Below are 15,703 nucleotides of genomic sequence, written 5' to 3'. Positions count from 1 at the left end.
GATTTAGCCCATCCCACCCTGTCATGTGGGACAGTCATTTATTGTCAGAATCTCATTGTTTGTTCCACCCTGGTTCCACCTCTTCTGTTTTGTGTTTCATGTTATGAAGATCACGAATCTTAACAGCCAAAGTCATGTCTAAGCCTGCACAGGATCCAGTGTATAAAGTGCCAAGTAAGTCTTTCTATGCTCTACTACTATAGTCTCATCTCAGTGTGTTATGTAATCATCATCTCTCGGGCCTTTATTTAATGTTTTGCCACATGGTTGGATGCGCATTGTATTTTGTTAAGCCATAACTTTTTTTTTTTACACCATCTGTTGTCTGATCTATGATTAGAGATACATGAAAATCAACAATCAGTTATGTGCATTGCCCATAGGCTAAGCTAGCTAAGGCTTTTATTCTTCCTGAAAAGAAACTGGAGCAATAATTATTTTATTGTGGCAAACCAGTGAAGACTTTTTATTATTATTATTAAAGAACGGGCTCTAAAACTGAACTATTCCTTCAAATCTATGAAATCCTGTACTTTAAAAGCTAGTGATGTTCTACAGTACATGAGGTATACCACTTTATTTCTTTACGTTCTCTATATTAATGCATTTCATTCAGTTTATGATTAATGTAAGATACAATTGTTCTTTATTAGCTCTGATGTCCTCCAGAACTCGGCACAGTCTAATCATCCACCACATTGTCTGTGTCACAGCTCTCATGATTTGTTATGGTGTGATTTCTTCTCAGCTAACAAAAAACGGCCATCTGCCAGTGGTCTGGAGTTCATTGGTCCTCTTGTGAGCTCTGTAGAGGAGACCCCAGACCCCATCAGTACAGTTATTAAGGGTCAAATTCCCTCCTGGGTCACTGGCAGCTTCCTTAGGAATGGACCTGGCAAATTTGAGTTTGGTGAAAGCAAGTAAGAGGGCAAAATATTGCGATAATCACAGCAAGATCAATTTATTTTCATCTGGTTGTTTTCTTTGCTTATTTGGCTTCATCTCTTCCTCCTTAGATTCACCCACTGGTTTGACGGCATGGCCATGATGCATCGTTTCCACATTAAAGATGGTCAGGTGACCTACAGCAGCCGGTTTTTGCGCAGTGACTCTTATGTACAGAACGCAGAGAACAACCGAATTGTGGTGTCTGAATTTGGCACCCTAGCAACACCTGACCCATGCAAGAACTTCTTCGCTCGGTTCTTTTCACGTTTTCAGATTCCAAGTAAGCATCAGTTGGAGGTGAAAGTGGCATGCGTACCTGATCAGAAATTTAGACAGAACACTGCAGGCCTATCTATAAAGATAAGATCAAAAACCACAAGTACAGTACTTGTCCAATTTAAAGCAATTACTACAAAACCTTCATCTGAACCCATTCTAATCATCAGTTGTGTTTGATTAACAGAGGCAACTGATAATGCAGGAGTGAGCTTTGTTAAGTACAAAGGAGATTTTTACGTAAGCACAGAGACCAACTTCATGCGCAGAATCGACCCTGTGAGCCTGGAAACCAAAGAGAAGGTATGACAATGTTTCACAGATACAGAAATTAAATGAGATAACATGGACAGTGTTTTCCTAAAATTAACAGTTATCTCTGTGATTTTGGTTTTGAAAGGTGGATTGGTCAAAATATATTGCAATTAATGCAGCAACAGCTCATCCACATTATGACAGTGAAGGAGCGACTTACAACTTGGGAAACTCACATGGCCGTAAAGGTGGGATGGCTCATTTATGCTTTTTAAAACACAATTAAATTCTAACGTCTCCCGTCAGTTTTCCAGCATCCCTCCACCAATCCCAACTCCTCACTCTTAACTGTTGCCTATTCCAACCAGGGATGGGGGAAGTACTCTGGGTTCGGGCCAAAATCCGAGCTCTGGGCCCTCCCCTTGGACAGCACACCAAATATGTATACTCTTTACCATATCGATTTACATGTACTGTAAGTGTGAACTTGCAAATGACTGTTTCAGACCGAAAGACTCCTCCCATCTGCCAATAGTCAAACACATATTCCCACCCCCAAACATATGGGCCAATGTTTTGAAAATATTTTAACAACAAAAAAGGCACTTCACCTTCTATTTCTTTTCTCAAAGGCTTCTTCTACCATATCCTCCGAGTACCACCAGTTGAAGGAACGAACGATATTGCTGATCTGTCTGGTGCTGAGATTCTTTGCTCTATTCCTGCTTCTAACCCCAGAAAACCATCATACTACCACAGTTTTGGTAAATTTGCCTGCCACATTTGCATTTTTAGATAATCTGATCTGCCTTTCTGCTTCTTCACCCATCTGTAATATTATAAGAATTATTTTGCATCTATTTACATAGGGTTGGAAATATGGGCCACACCTTTGTTCCTGGAGATTGTCCAGTATATTATATTATCCACCAACAAGCAGATGAAAAATAATGAATTTTGCTGTTTGTTCTTTTATTTTGCATTACTGTTTGCAGTCATGTCGGAGAATTACATAGTCTTCATTGAGCAGCCGATCCAGCTAGACCTGCTGAAATTCATGCTGTACAGAGTTGCTGGACAGAGCTTTAATAAAGTCATGTCCTGGAACCCGGATCTAGACACCATCTTCCATGTGGCAGACAGACGCACTGGCCAGGCAAGGCAGAGTCTATAACAACATCATACTGACATCTAATTGTGGGCACTGTGTATTTCTACCACTTCACCTCTGTTTATATCCCTGCAGCTCATCAAGACAAAATACTACAGCAGTGCCATGTTCACCCTGCACCAGATTAATGCATATGAGGATAATGGATATTTGATTATGGACATGTGCTGTGGAGATGATGGCAGTGTGATTGGTGACTTCACGATGGAGAACCTTCGTCAGGCATCCGGGGAAGAACTTGACAAGGTAATACCTTCACAATCCAGTACATGTCAAACATCGACAATATTGACCTCTTTTTCAGCTTCATAAAAAGTAACTTTAATGCAACTATTGGGTTGGCTTGACTATTCTATTGGCTTTTCCAGTTCTTCAATTCATTGTGTACAAACTTACCACGGCGATATGTACTGCCTCTGGACGTTATGGAAGAGGAGCCCAATGACCACAACCTCATCAATTTGCCGTACACCACTGCCTCTGCTGTGAAGACTATAACTGGTGTAAGTGAACAAGATGTGGAGAGAGGGGGGACTGGAAAAAAATTATATTAATAGATATCAATAAAAGTTATTTCTCTTTGGTACTAGGTGTTCCTCACCCATGAAGATCTCTACAATGATGACCTGTTGCAGTACGGTGGTCTTGAGTTTCCACAGATAAACTACACTTACTACAATGCTCGACCTTATCGCTATTTCTACGCCTGTGGCTTTGGACACCTGTTTGGTGACTCTTTGCTTAAGATGGATCTAGAAGGAAAGAAGCTAAAGGTACCATCTTAAATGAAAATACTTTTATTTGAGATTTATGACGGTTCATTTCAATTGGGAATATAATGTTTGATCTGCTTTGTTGTTTGTAGGTGTGGCGCCATGTTGGTTTGTTCCCATCAGAACCAGTGTTTGTTCCAGCACCTGATGCTAAGGATGAGGACGATGGTGTGGTCATGTCTGTGGTCATTACACCAAGAGAGGTGAGTTTCACGCACGGTTTTATAAGTGGGAATATTTTTTTGCGTACGCCATTTTTGGCTTTCGGACGCACGTACACTTTTAGTAAGGATCCTACGCACAGTTTTATAAATTAATGAATTTTTATAAATGTGCGTACATGTGACCCCTGAAACCTTTCAGCTGCGCACAATTTCGAGATTCACGATTTATAGATTTCACAACTGGAAGAGAGCTGTGCTGTAATATTTATTTATTTATATATATTTTTTTGCGTACGTTCATTTTCTAAATCACATGTACGCACATTTGAGAAATGATCTTAGATCAAATGTGATCAAATATCACATTTGATCACTCCTGGCCCCTGGAGAGCAAAGGGGCTGAAATTTGTTTAATAAGTCATACATAAGATGCATAATTTGGTCAAAATTCAATCAAAGAATTCAGTTGTGACAGATGTGATATTGTCATGTAACACTCTTTAGAAAAATAGCAGTTTCCTCCTTGTCCTTGATGCCAAGACCTTCACAGAGCTTGGACGAGCAGAAGTTCCAGTGGACATCCCATATGGCACTCATGGACTCTTCAATGAGATGAGCTAAAATAGAAAATCACCAGCTCAAATCAACTCATAAGAGTGAAACCATTCAACAAACTATTCTGCATCTTTTTTGAAAGAGTAATTTCATCCTTTCTTGATTCCATCCCCATCCCCCTCCCCCTCCCCCATCCATCCCATCTACACACCTAGGCAAAATAAAACATTTGTGAAATGTATGACCCTTACCTGCAAATACTTGCATGTGCAGCATAATGAGTCAACTATGTAATCTTTATATATATTGTACAAGATTAAAAGGCTTGTATTATATGTTTATTATCTGTTTATTGAATTTATATCATGTTATGGTAAAAACTTCTTTTTATTTGTATTTTGTACATGTATTTTGTAACTGACATTAAATACATCTGAGAAGCTGACATGTCTGGTTTTTGACACTATATTTTTAATATTTTAAACAACGTTTTGTTTTTATTCGTGCATTTCTAGGATCTTGTTCACTGAGAGATTACATGGAATATTTGTACAAGTACTTCAAAAATTAATTTATTTGGCTGAACAATTAAACGAGGGAAGGCCTAAATGTTTTAAAATTATTAAAAACCTAAAAGAAGTCGTAACCAGTTACAAGTTAAAGTTATACACTTTGCATTAAAGGTAGGGTTGACAATTTCGTAGGGGCTAGCAATAGCAAGCTAGCATTGAAAACATAAGATCCCACCCTCCCTTCAGAGCGCTCTCCAAAGCAATGTCTCCTCCAAAACACATGAACGCGCAGTCTGCAAAGCGTCATGAGAGACAGCGTTAAATTACCTCATGTACAAAAGCACATAACATTACAATAATAATGAACGTAAACAACTCACAGAGCTTGGACTTGTCCCACCTGACTGCTGGAGATTCATTTTTAGCGTTGAGAGTGTTGCCAGAGAAATCCGAGTCTGAGGACATGAACATCATGGGTTGCCATCTCATAATTACGGTTACGACATGGTGTGAACGCAGCTTGTTGTTTTGGTAGACGAAGAACTGTAAAAGATGGCTGGCTTGCTCCCATTTGTTTGGGGAGCTCTGTGACTCTGTCCACAACTCTGCTTAGCCTTACGGAATGCGCTGATGATGTGTCATGTCTACGTGAGCAGGGTGCTCAGGGAACTCCTCCCTTCTCCACTTTTGTTGAAATCTTATAGGCTAACACCAGGTTGGAACAGCTGGCCAATTATCGCAAAGTATGCAAATACTGACAGGCTCATGGGCAGTATAAAATGCATGGGCGCGACAATTGCGTCAGAACTACGACTGAACGCTTGCACAGCTGATCGAACAGCGAACACGGCGGCTAACGCAATATCTCGTTCCCGCACCGGGGATATGCTCTGATGGAGAGAAAGTGTCGATCCGTCCGCAACAGGAAGCTCGCCGCCTGTTTGAAAAGGGATCTGGAGCACACACCGGCCTGGCGATTTATGTATTAAACCACAGACATGTTGTCAGTGCGAATCAGTACATGCTGCTGCTCCAACCTCAACCGAAAAGCTTCCAGGGCTAAGGACAATGCCTTTAACTCCTACCACAGACCTGACGCTGGTATGCCCAAGCACACTGCTCCCCAGCCTGAGGTCGACGCATTCGTCGTGTGTTGTTTCACCAGTCCCAAAGGAACTCCTGGGCTGCACATATCTGGGTTGCGCCACGGTCTCAGAGCGCTGACGCAACTGTGTGTGACCGGAATGCGCGTGTGACCTGAAGTCCACGCCCTCGATGGGACTCGAGTTTTTAGCCAAAACTGTAGCGGGCGCATATGCAAAAGGCCCTGATGGCACACTGAAGAAGCCACCGCCATAAGCCTCAGAAGCCTCTGAAATTCCCTCAGTGAAACAGACCGGCCCAGTCTGAAGAGCTGGGCTCGCATCTCCACCGAGTCGAAACACAAGCCCAGATATGTTATAGTCTGACTCGGGATAAACACACTCTTCTGCACATTCACACGCAGTCCCAGCGTATCCAGATGGCGAAGCAGCGTTTCCACCTGACTGATTAGCACATTCCTTGAGTGGGCTAAAATCAGCCAGTCGTCCAGATAATTTAAAATGCTCATACTGCTCGTTCTGAGGGGAGAAAGCGCTGCGTCCACGCACTTGGAAAAAGTGCGAGGGGCTAGGGCCAGCCCGAACGGAAGCACTGAATACTGGTATGCCGTGCCTTCGAAAGCAAATCTCAGGAAGTGCCTGTGGTCCGTCGCTATTTGAATATGGAAGTACGTGTCCTTCAAATCCACTGAAGCGAACCAGTCCCTGGGATGGATCTGTTTCAGTGTTGTCATCCTGAACGCGCCCTTGTGAAGTGCTCGGTTGATGGGTCTCAGATCCAGAATCGGACGGAGTCCTCCATCCTTCTTTGGCACCACGAAATAGCGACTGTAAAAAACGCTCTCCTGGGAGGGACATGCTCTAGAGCTCCTGTTGCGAGCAGACTGTGAACTTCCTGTCTCAGAACGGGGGCGTTTTGGGGCAATGTCAGTGACGGGACCACACCTTCAAAGCGGGGTGGCCTGCATATGAACTGAAGAGAATACCCAGTTGAATTATTCACAGTAGCCATGGTGAAATGCCCAGAATAGCTCTCCACGAGTCTAGGAAATGACAGAGCGGTCGCATTAGTTCTACGGCCGCTGTTGTCATAGGCGATGTGTGTAGACTGGAGCCTTGCCCCAGCCACAGTGTTGAGTGTATGAGGAGGAAAAAGCTCTTTTTGTGAAGGGATATGTGTTTTTATTGTGGAACTCACACAAACAGACACAGCATTCAAACAAACATTGCAAATGTCGCCTGTAGGAACATAGTGGACATGATGCAGAACGCGGGGCCTCCAGCAAACTCTCTCCTCCTCTTGGATGGTCCGCCAGGATGAAGTCTTGGTAGCCGAGGACAGCACGCTGACGTGGCACGGGCTTCTCCTCTGTCCCTGACGCTTCTTCCCAGGTCCCGTCCACTGCCTGCGGTGAACATCCGGTTCGAGGCGCCGCGGGCTGCCTAGTAGGTCTCTGAGCGGAGCGAGGTGCCAAGGAAGAGTGAGACCTCGACGAGGGCTGTAACAAGCGACGGGGTGGCTCATCGTTTTCGCGCGCTTCTGAGCCTCAGAGAAACGCTCCGTGACCGACTCCACGGCGTCACCAAAGAGGCCGGAGGGAGTGATTGGAGCATTAAGCGTCTTGCGGTCCGCGTCCTTCAGATCAGCTATGGTTAACCACAGATGCCTGTTAAGGGCGAAAGCTCACATCCGTGAAAAGGACAGGTGGGCGTGGTGACGGCAGAGGATGACGGCCCCAGGTCTCGTCGTCATCTTCGGGGGCGGAGGTTGACCCACCAGCGGCTCGCTGGCGGCAGTAGGCCTTGTGTCCGTAGGCCTTGTGTCCCTTATAGCGCGAGCCAATTCACTCCTGGCTCTTAAAGTGCAGGTCGGCGCAGTGAACGCACATGAAGTCCATGAAGGCCGCCTCGGCGTGGGCAAGGCCCAGGCAGACGGCGCAGAACTCATGGTTGTCGGGCGGGTCGATGGGGCCCGCACAAATCTGGCAAAGTAAAGCCATCAGATGCGTTGAGAAAAAGTTGCTAGTCCTCAGGCACAGCTTCCACGATGGCAGCATGAAGAAAGAGATTCTGACACAATTGTCGCGCCCATGCATTTTATACTGCCTGCGAGCCTGTCAGTATTTGCATACTTCGCGACAGTTGGCCAGCTGTTGCAAGCTGGCGTTAGCTTATAAGATTTCAACAAAAGTGGAGAAGGGAGGAGTTCCCGCTGCATCATAGCTGACACAATGTTGAAGTTACCGCTCTCGAATGGGAAACGTATGCTGACAGGCAGGTAGGACATTGTATCCAGGGCTTGACATTAAGCATTTTTACATTGATACTATGAGGAAAAACTGCCATATAGGTATTTTTAACATTATCTTAAAAATTGGCAGCAGGAATATCAGGCTGCTGTCACTTTAAGACCTGACGCGCGAAGGTATGCAAACACATGCTGACAGGCAGGTAGGACGAATCGTATCGACCAAATTCAATGATTGGATGTAAAAAAAAATGGTCTTGAGACTTCCACAGAGGATACATGTAAGTTTTAAAAAAATATTTACACCACTTCTATTATTGATTGCTATAAGAGAGTTTCAACCAGTATAAGGTGTTTATGAAAAATTGCCTACCCTACTTTTAGTTTAATTGAAAATTTTTATATTGACGGGGGGAAAGCTCATTGTGCATCATCCTTGTCCTTTACAGTATATACAGTAGAATTTTCCCATATATCCCTGATATATTGAAATATCGACATAAAGTGCTACATACAGATATTGAAAGATAGAAAGATACTATTTTAAAACAAATGATATAATAATATTTAATGAACAGAACACTGATCACTGAAGAGAAAATATAGCATAGCATGAACCAAAATAGCTTCCTTATCTTCTACTTCATTGGTGTATTTCATTAAAACGACTAGTGCAACACATAACAAGTGATCTCCAGGAAAAAGGAAGAGAGAGAAAGAAGGTGGAAATTTGAGGAAGCAGATTGGAACAAGTATAGAATATTAACTGAAGGAAAATTAAAGGAGGTTAGTATTAATCAGGGAATTGAAGATCTCAATGCATAAATAAGTAGTATTATTCTAGGAGCAGCAAAAGAGTTGATACCAAAAAGAGGTGGTAGTAGAAAGAAAATAGTTTCTTGGTGGAGTAATTAAAGATAGAAATAAGGCATTTAAAGTCTTGAAAAAAACACATAACTCTCAGAATTGAATTGAATTTAAAAGAAAGCAGGCTGTAGTTAGGAAAACAATACAGAGAGTTAAAAAGAATTTTTGGAGGAAGTATTGTAAATCTTTAGGAAGAAGTACATCATTAGATCGAGTATGAGGTATGATTAAGATAATGTCAGGCAATAAAAAAAGAGTATGGTTATCCTATAATGAAAGATGGAGAGAAAGTAATAGAAAGCAAAGGTAAAGCAGAGTTGTTGGCAAGGACGTTTGTTAAAATACATAGTAATGGGAATTTGAGTAACGAGGAAAAGATACAGTAAGAGAAAATGTAAAGCAATACAGGACGATAGGGACAGTGAAAGTGCTATAAATATGATGTTTACAATAGGATAATTGAATAATGTTATAAGAAAATCAGGAAAAACAATGCCAGGGAATTATCAAAAAAGTTATTGTATGATAAAGAATTTAAATGATAGGAGTAAAGAAATATTATTACATTTATACTGTATAATAAGGTATGGGAAGTGGGGTGTTTGCCAAAACAGTGTAAAGAATCAATTATTGTCCCCTATGTAAACCAGGTAAGGATCTGATTTTGGCAGAAAGTTATAGACCGATTGCTTTGACATCACATATATAGGGAAAATTATGGAAAAAATGATAAATGAAAGATTAAAGTATTATTTAGAGACAAAGGAACTATTAAAGGATTACCAGAGCGGATTTAGAAAGGGACGAAGCACAATAGATCCGGCTCTATGTTTAGAGAGTGAAATTAGAAAAGCTCAAATTAAGAAAGAAAGTATAGTATCTGTATTTTTTGATGTAGAGAAGGCATACGATATGTTGTGGAAACAAGGACTAATTATTAAGTTATTTCAGAATAAGAGGAAGAATGCATAGTTGGATTAAAAACTTTTTAACTGAAAAGTGGATAGCAATAAGAATAGGGAAAGAATTTAGTAAGTATTTGGTGGAAAATGGAACTCATCAAGGGAGTATGGTTAGTCCAGTTCTGTTTTCAGTTATGATGAATGAAGTGTTTTGTAAAGTTGGTAGATCTATAAGTGTTGCTTTATTTGCAGATGATGGCGTTTTGTGGAAAAGGGGAAGAAATAAAGAATATATAGTGAGGAAAATGCAAGAGGCAATAGGGAAAGTAGAGTGTTGGGGGATGGAATGGGGTTTTAGGGTTTCAGTGGCAAAGACCAAAGTATTCTGTTTGTCAAAAAGGACAATTTAGGAACAGATTAAACTTTATGGAAAAATTTAGAGAGAGCAAAGTGTTTTAAGTATCTTGGGATATGGTTTGACAAAAAACTTAATTGGAAAATGTAAAAGAATACTAAATGTTTGAGAGGTAGAGAGTGGGGTGCAAGGATCTCATTGAAAGCAGTATACATTGGATTAATTACGGCAGTTCTTGATTATGGATGTACAATTTATCAGTCTGCTTCAAGAACATTACTAAAAAAAGTTGGATGTAATTCAATATCAGGCTTTGAGACTCTGTTGTGGTGCTTTTAAAACAACCCCAGCAGCATTACAAGTAGAAATGAATGAAATGCCATTGAATATTAGAAGAAATCAGATCATAGCATTAACATACTGGGTAAACTTAAAAGGGCATAAGGAAAATCACCCGACTCAGAAGGTGTTACAACCTTGTCAAGAATAGGAAAGACGACAGATTAAGAGCTTTGGTTGGATAATAGGAGATGCTGTCAATGAGATAGGGATATAATGTTAAGCCCCACTGTGCCATTATCCAGTGTCCCACCTTGGCTTTTAGGGGAGTTAGGGGTAGATATGCATCTTTTAAATGTACACATACCTTCTCCCGGTTGCGTAAAAACTGGGCTTATTAGAAGGATATAGAGTTTAGTTATTGTTAAAATGTATTATGTATTAATATTAATAGTTTTATTTATTTATTTTATTTATTTTAATTTTTAATTTTATTTTTAATTTTATTTATTTTGTAGCGGGTGATGTAAGCTATTCTGATCCACACTCCATTTCAGAAGATGGCGGTAATGCACACTAAAAAGTTGTTTGCCAACCGCCATTAAAAGTCAGAAGAAGAAGAAGTGATCTCCACTAGGTGGCGCTCGTGCTACACGAAAGTGCTGATTTGATTTGATTTCAACTTCAACAAACGGGAAAAGGAGAAATAGAAATTGTTTACGGTCTGCAAACAACTGGCGACTGTTTCCTTATACAAAATTGCTAAATTTGTCAAACCTGTAAAAAAAACTGGAGCGAGGAAAGTGTTTAGACGTTTAGAGCAAAGGTCTGTCGTGTGGACATACAGTAGTTAATTTTTAAGTGATATTATATTGTCAGTGATTTCTCGTTACTACGGCCTCAATAATACATTTATGGACTTCAAACTTATGGATTTGTGTTTAGACTGAATATTAAGGTAATGTCTTTGCCAAGGAGCACAAAACTGATCTTCAAACTGTTGGTAAGACCTATTTTTTAGCTAACTAACTTAATTTACTATTATTTAACACTCATATTTTCAGTTTATGATTCAGTACACCTACTGTTTTGTTGTATTTTGGTCAATTGTATATTTTAAAATAGGTTTTCTCATATATTTATGAGTATTAAACTATGGCTTGAGCTGTGAGCACAGATCTTTACAGGGGAGGTGTGGTTCTGTAAGGCCATTGTGCTTCATGTCATGATAAATGCTTTTATTGTCTTTATCTATGTCAGTAACTGTCAGGGTCAAATATGCCCTTGTTCCGGCAACTTGAGCCCACACCGGAGAGGGAAGGTCAGAAGAAGAAAAAATGCAAGAATGAATGGGCTGATGATGAGGACAAACCTTCCACACTGATTGGCCTTTGTCTTCAAAGCCTAGCTGAGAACATGAAGGATATGTGGGTGAAAGATTATGCCCAAAAATACATGGACCAGTATTTCTTCAGATACGTCATTGGTCCTTTCAGCTCATTACGTGAGTATTAAAAAGACGTGTGCATGTGTAGATATGTGTGAGTGAGTGTTTATCAAAGTATTTATCTTATCTGTGTTTCTCTTTCAGCTGGTGAGTTGTTGGAAGAGCTGTTGTGCATCCTGTCCTCGCGTAATTTGTTGACACGTGCGGCCCTGCACCTCCTTCTCCTCCCACAGCTGAGCGGTCTGTCCCTCTCATCTGCATGCAGCCTTGTCAATGCCAACCTCTGCTCTCTTATCCAGATACGCTGCCAGGTTAAACACACACACCCCGTCTAACTTGGGTATATTACGTTCTTGCACACAGTTTGCGCAAACATACAGATGTGCTTGTAAGGCTTCAGTGAACTTTAAAGTCACCCTAACAGACAGCAAATACCAGATACGCCAATTAGATCAGAATTTCCATTGGTGAATATCAGTGCCGGCAAAGCAGCAAAAGAATAGTGTTTTAAGTTTTAGGTAAGCTTTGATAAATAATATACTGTTGTTGTTTTCAGTCAGTTGCACACAAAATTTATCACAGTCATCGTGCAGTGGAAGCCATCCCTGATCATTTATTTAATATGTGCAAGGAGGATAAAAAATTCAGTATGCAAATATTAAAATAACATCACTGTTGGTTACATTTTGAATGCTGAACAATCTATCATACATCAGTGGGATATTTTTCAACTTTAATGATTAAATGTGACAAAGCAGATAGATAATATTTATGGGGGGAAAAAACAGTTAAAATAAAATTAGTAAATAATCAAATCCTATATAATAAATATATATAATATTAATTGGTAAGATTTTTTTTAATGTTTTTAAAGTATCTTATGCTCACCAAAGTTGCCTTTATTTGGTCAAAAATAGAGTAAAACAGGAATATTGGGAAATATTTCAGTTTAAAATATTACTCCAGTTTACAGTGTCACGTGATCCTTCAGAAATAATTTTAATATTTGGTGCTCAAGAAACATTTCCTCTTATTATTAATATTGAAATATTGAAAACTGTTATGCTTGATATTTTGTGAAAATTGTGATGCATTCTTTTCTGGATTATTTGATGAATAGAAAGTTATAAAGAACAGTATTTACTTGAAATAGAATTTTTTTTTGTAACAATGTAAAAGTTCTTACTGTCACTTTCGATCAATTTAATGCATCCTTGCTTAATAAAAAAAATCTAACTGACCCCAAACTTTTGAATAGCAGTGTATATATTGTAATTAACATAATAAAATAGAACAAACCCTACCCTAACCAGAATGTTTGGGGAATGTTAGTAAAATGCTGCCTTGCAAATGCTGTAAAAACATGCAAACAAATTGTGAATGTTGTTAATCTTGCCTGACAATACATGCAAAGCTCTTACAATTCTTATTTTCACTCACTTGTCTCTGTCTTGCACAGAATCTTCAGTCTCTGGATCTTAGTGGCGCACAGAATATATCTGCATCAGTGCTGTGTGAGCTCCTAGGCAGCCAACGTCGTCTCCGTTTCCTCTCCTTGGCTGGAACTCTTTGTGATCAGAGAGTGATAAGGGTGGTTTGCCGCCAATGCTCCAAGCTGAAACACCTGGATGTGTCACGGTGCCTTCACCTCAGCCCTGCAGGCCTTCTGCCTCTGGCCTACCAAGAACCCCTTGTCATGAATGCAAACACCTTCAGCAGTCTGCTTGCGTTGGATATCGGTTTAGCAGAAAATGAGAGAGATGCAGTAGCTGCAGTTGCATTCCTCCTGCTTAGCTTGTCTGGTCTTCAGAGGTTGGCAGTGGAGGGACTGGGACAGGCTTGTGTTCTCATACAGAACAGACAGTTTGAGGTGACAGAGGAGTTCACTAGTCGAGAAGGTGTGCCACATCTTAAAGACATGTGGGCAAAGCGGACACAGGAAGACCACTTGAAAGATAGCAGTTTACTGAGCGCAGATGGAGAGGAGAGTTCTACTTTGGAAGGAAAAATAGATGAATGGTTATCAATAGAGGAGAGTCACGTGGATGCTAGTGATACTACAGAGATAAATGAATGGACAGGGACTTCAGGAGAGGGTTATAAAAAAGATGGAGGTAGAAGTAGGGATTGTAATGGAAGGGATAGTGTGACAACATCTCTCAAGGATGTACAAGGACTGTCTCTGGATACTTTGGAGGCAGTAGGGAAGATCTGCCCTGACCTCCATGTCCTGTCTTTGGACTGTCTCCAGAGTAATGCTCATCATAATGCTGACAACTTCGAACAGGCAACCATTTTAGCCAGAGGACTCAGTAGGTTTTCTGGACAGCTACACTGCCTTTCTCTACAATTTGCTGGTCTTCTGTCTGATTTGGTTCCAGCCCTGAGAGCCTCAGGCTCACACCTGCTCTCACTCACCTTGGAAGGGATCAGAGCTGATGGACATACTCCTCTTCTGGAGCTCATCCATGCCTGTCCCAGACTAAACTCTCTCACTGTTCATTTAGACCCACCCAGCACTAATTTGAATGGAGATGATGATGCTGAGGAGGAGGGTGAAGACGAAGGCCTTCTTTCTAATCTACCATGCCTTCCACACCTCCACTCTTTAACACTGAAGTAAGTCAAATGTTGTCATTCTTGCTAAACTTCATGCTGATGCTCTTTTCCCTTTAAATCAAATGTGCTATATACTGCTTTCCATTCAGTGTTCTTTTTCCCCAACAGTTTTTCATTGGATGAACGGCAAATGAAGCCTGCATTGTGTTGGATGTCTCTGAAGGGAGTGCTGTGGGCACTACTTAGGGGTGCTTCACTCCTTCGGAAGCTCTCGCTAATCGCTGTTCCCTGTCGATTGGACCCTGTATTTAGACTTGTCCTAAACCATCCGGCCAAACCCCTCGGGGCCCTAGACAGTCCCCCACTACACTGCCTTAGATCTGTTAGTCTGAACCGCTCAGATATCACTATGGAGACTGTAGTACATATTGTAAACACTTGTTGGCGCTTGTCCCATTTGGATTTGAGTGGCTGCTGGGCAATGACTTTAAACAATATCACAAAGTTACAATGCAAAACCAAAAGGAGGCGCCATACACTGCAAATAACATGGACATGAGCTGGGAAAGAAAAGGCCATGCTGAGATTGAAAAATAGTTGTACTGTCAGTATCTTTTTTGTGTGATTATTCTATAAAACTGGGATATTCTAGGAAATATATGTATGAATATAATATGCATTTAATACAGTTATACATGTACATAATGAACATCATTCATCAAAGATGCAAGGACAAAATTGTTTAATACAATGAAATAAAATTACCATGCTCTCTTCATAATTAGATTTATCAATTGTCTTGTCCATTTTCTATCCATATAAGCCCATTATGGCCTTTGAGTTTTAAAATTGTTTACCACATTCTGTTTTTTAAAAGATGAACCAGATTGTTCTTTACATGCTTTGTCAAGGTTTAGAAAAGTTCTTAGGATAAGAACAAGGAAAAATCATATTTAAAATGTTTCTGTTTTATCACAATGCTTTGATGTTACTGGGAAATGTGTAATAAAATGCAATAAAATATTATTTAGCAAAGAAGAACCAATAAAATATTGTACTCATATGTATTTATTTGTGTTGTGTTCATATATTTATCCACGTATTATAATTGTACCTTGAAATTCTGAGGGTGCTCATAAACGCTGCTTTCAGTCTGTGCACTTTTTTTCTTGATGGTCTACTTTTCAATACACATGTGACAGGAAGAGCGACTCTTTCACAATAATAGAATACGTTCATTGGACAACGTACTAGCGCCAACGCAGTCCTACAGCAAATCAGTTTACGAG

General features: G+C 40.4%; 2 protein-coding genes across 2 annotated transcripts; both read left to right on the top strand.

Moving 5' to 3' along the window:
• Window positions 1–78: 78 nt before the first annotated feature.
• LOC130070749 (carotenoid-cleaving dioxygenase, mitochondrial-like) lies at window positions 79–4,587 on the top strand. Its single transcript, XM_056235252.1, has 12 exons — window positions 79–174; window positions 749–920; window positions 1,017–1,228; window positions 1,412–1,527; window positions 1,625–1,727; window positions 2,112–2,243; window positions 2,475–2,635; window positions 2,726–2,896; window positions 3,019–3,153; window positions 3,241–3,423; window positions 3,516–3,626; window positions 4,092–4,587. Exons 1-12 carry the CDS (start codon window positions 135–137, stop codon window positions 4,206–4,208), a joined length of 1,653 nt encoding a protein of 550 aa, XP_056091227.1. The 5' UTR covers window positions 79–134; the 3' UTR covers window positions 4,209–4,587.
• Window positions 4,588–11,078: 6,491 nt separating this feature from the next.
• si:ch211-214j8.12 (uncharacterized protein LOC100000539 homolog) lies at window positions 11,079–15,204 on the top strand. Its single transcript, XM_056235240.1, has 5 exons — window positions 11,079–11,411; window positions 11,669–11,912; window positions 12,000–12,166; window positions 13,315–14,474; window positions 14,583–15,204. The coding sequence occupies exons 2-5, from the start codon at window positions 11,687–11,689 to the stop codon at window positions 14,971–14,973; spliced, it is 1,944 nt and encodes a 647-aa protein (XP_056091215.1). The 5' UTR covers window positions 11,079–11,411; window positions 11,669–11,686; the 3' UTR covers window positions 14,974–15,204.
• Window positions 15,205–15,703: the final 499 nt, after the last annotated feature.

Source organism: Rhinichthys klamathensis, unplaced genomic scaffold, assembly GCF_029890125.1.
Source record: "Rhinichthys klamathensis goyatoka isolate OS25496 unplaced genomic scaffold, OSU_Roscu_1.1 h1tg000417l_1, whole genome shotgun sequence".
NCBI classification, from domain to species: Eukaryota; Metazoa; Chordata; class Actinopteri; order Cypriniformes; family Leuciscidae; genus Rhinichthys; species Rhinichthys klamathensis.
Note: the sequence above shows the minus strand (reverse complement) of the source record. Positions and strands in the feature narration are given on the sequence as shown.

Bases quoted from the DNA above. Each gene is read 5' to 3' on its own strand.
- LOC130070749 (XM_056235252.1), top strand. From the start codon at position 135: ATGTCTAAGCCTGCACAGGATCCAGTGTATAAAGTGCCAA. The intron at 1,229-1,411 runs GTAAGCATCAGT...TTTGATTAACAG, and splicing joins TTCACGTTTTCAGATTCCAA to AGGCAACTGATAATGCAGGA. The intron at 3,627-4,091 runs GTGAGTTTCACG...AACACTCTTTAG, and splicing joins TGGTCATTACACCAAGAGAG to AAAAATAGCAGTTTCCTCCT.
- si:ch211-214j8.12 (XM_056235240.1), top strand. From the start codon at position 11,687: ATGCCCTTGTTCCGGCAACTTGAGCCCACACCGGAGAGGGAAGGTCAG. The intron at 12,167-13,314 runs GTTAAACACACA...TGTCTTGCACAG, and splicing joins TTATCCAGATACGCTGCCAG to AATCTTCAGTCTCTGGATCT. The intron at 14,475-14,582 runs GTAAGTCAAATG...TTTCCCCAACAG, and splicing joins CTCCACTCTTTAACACTGAA to TTTTTCATTGGATGAACGGC.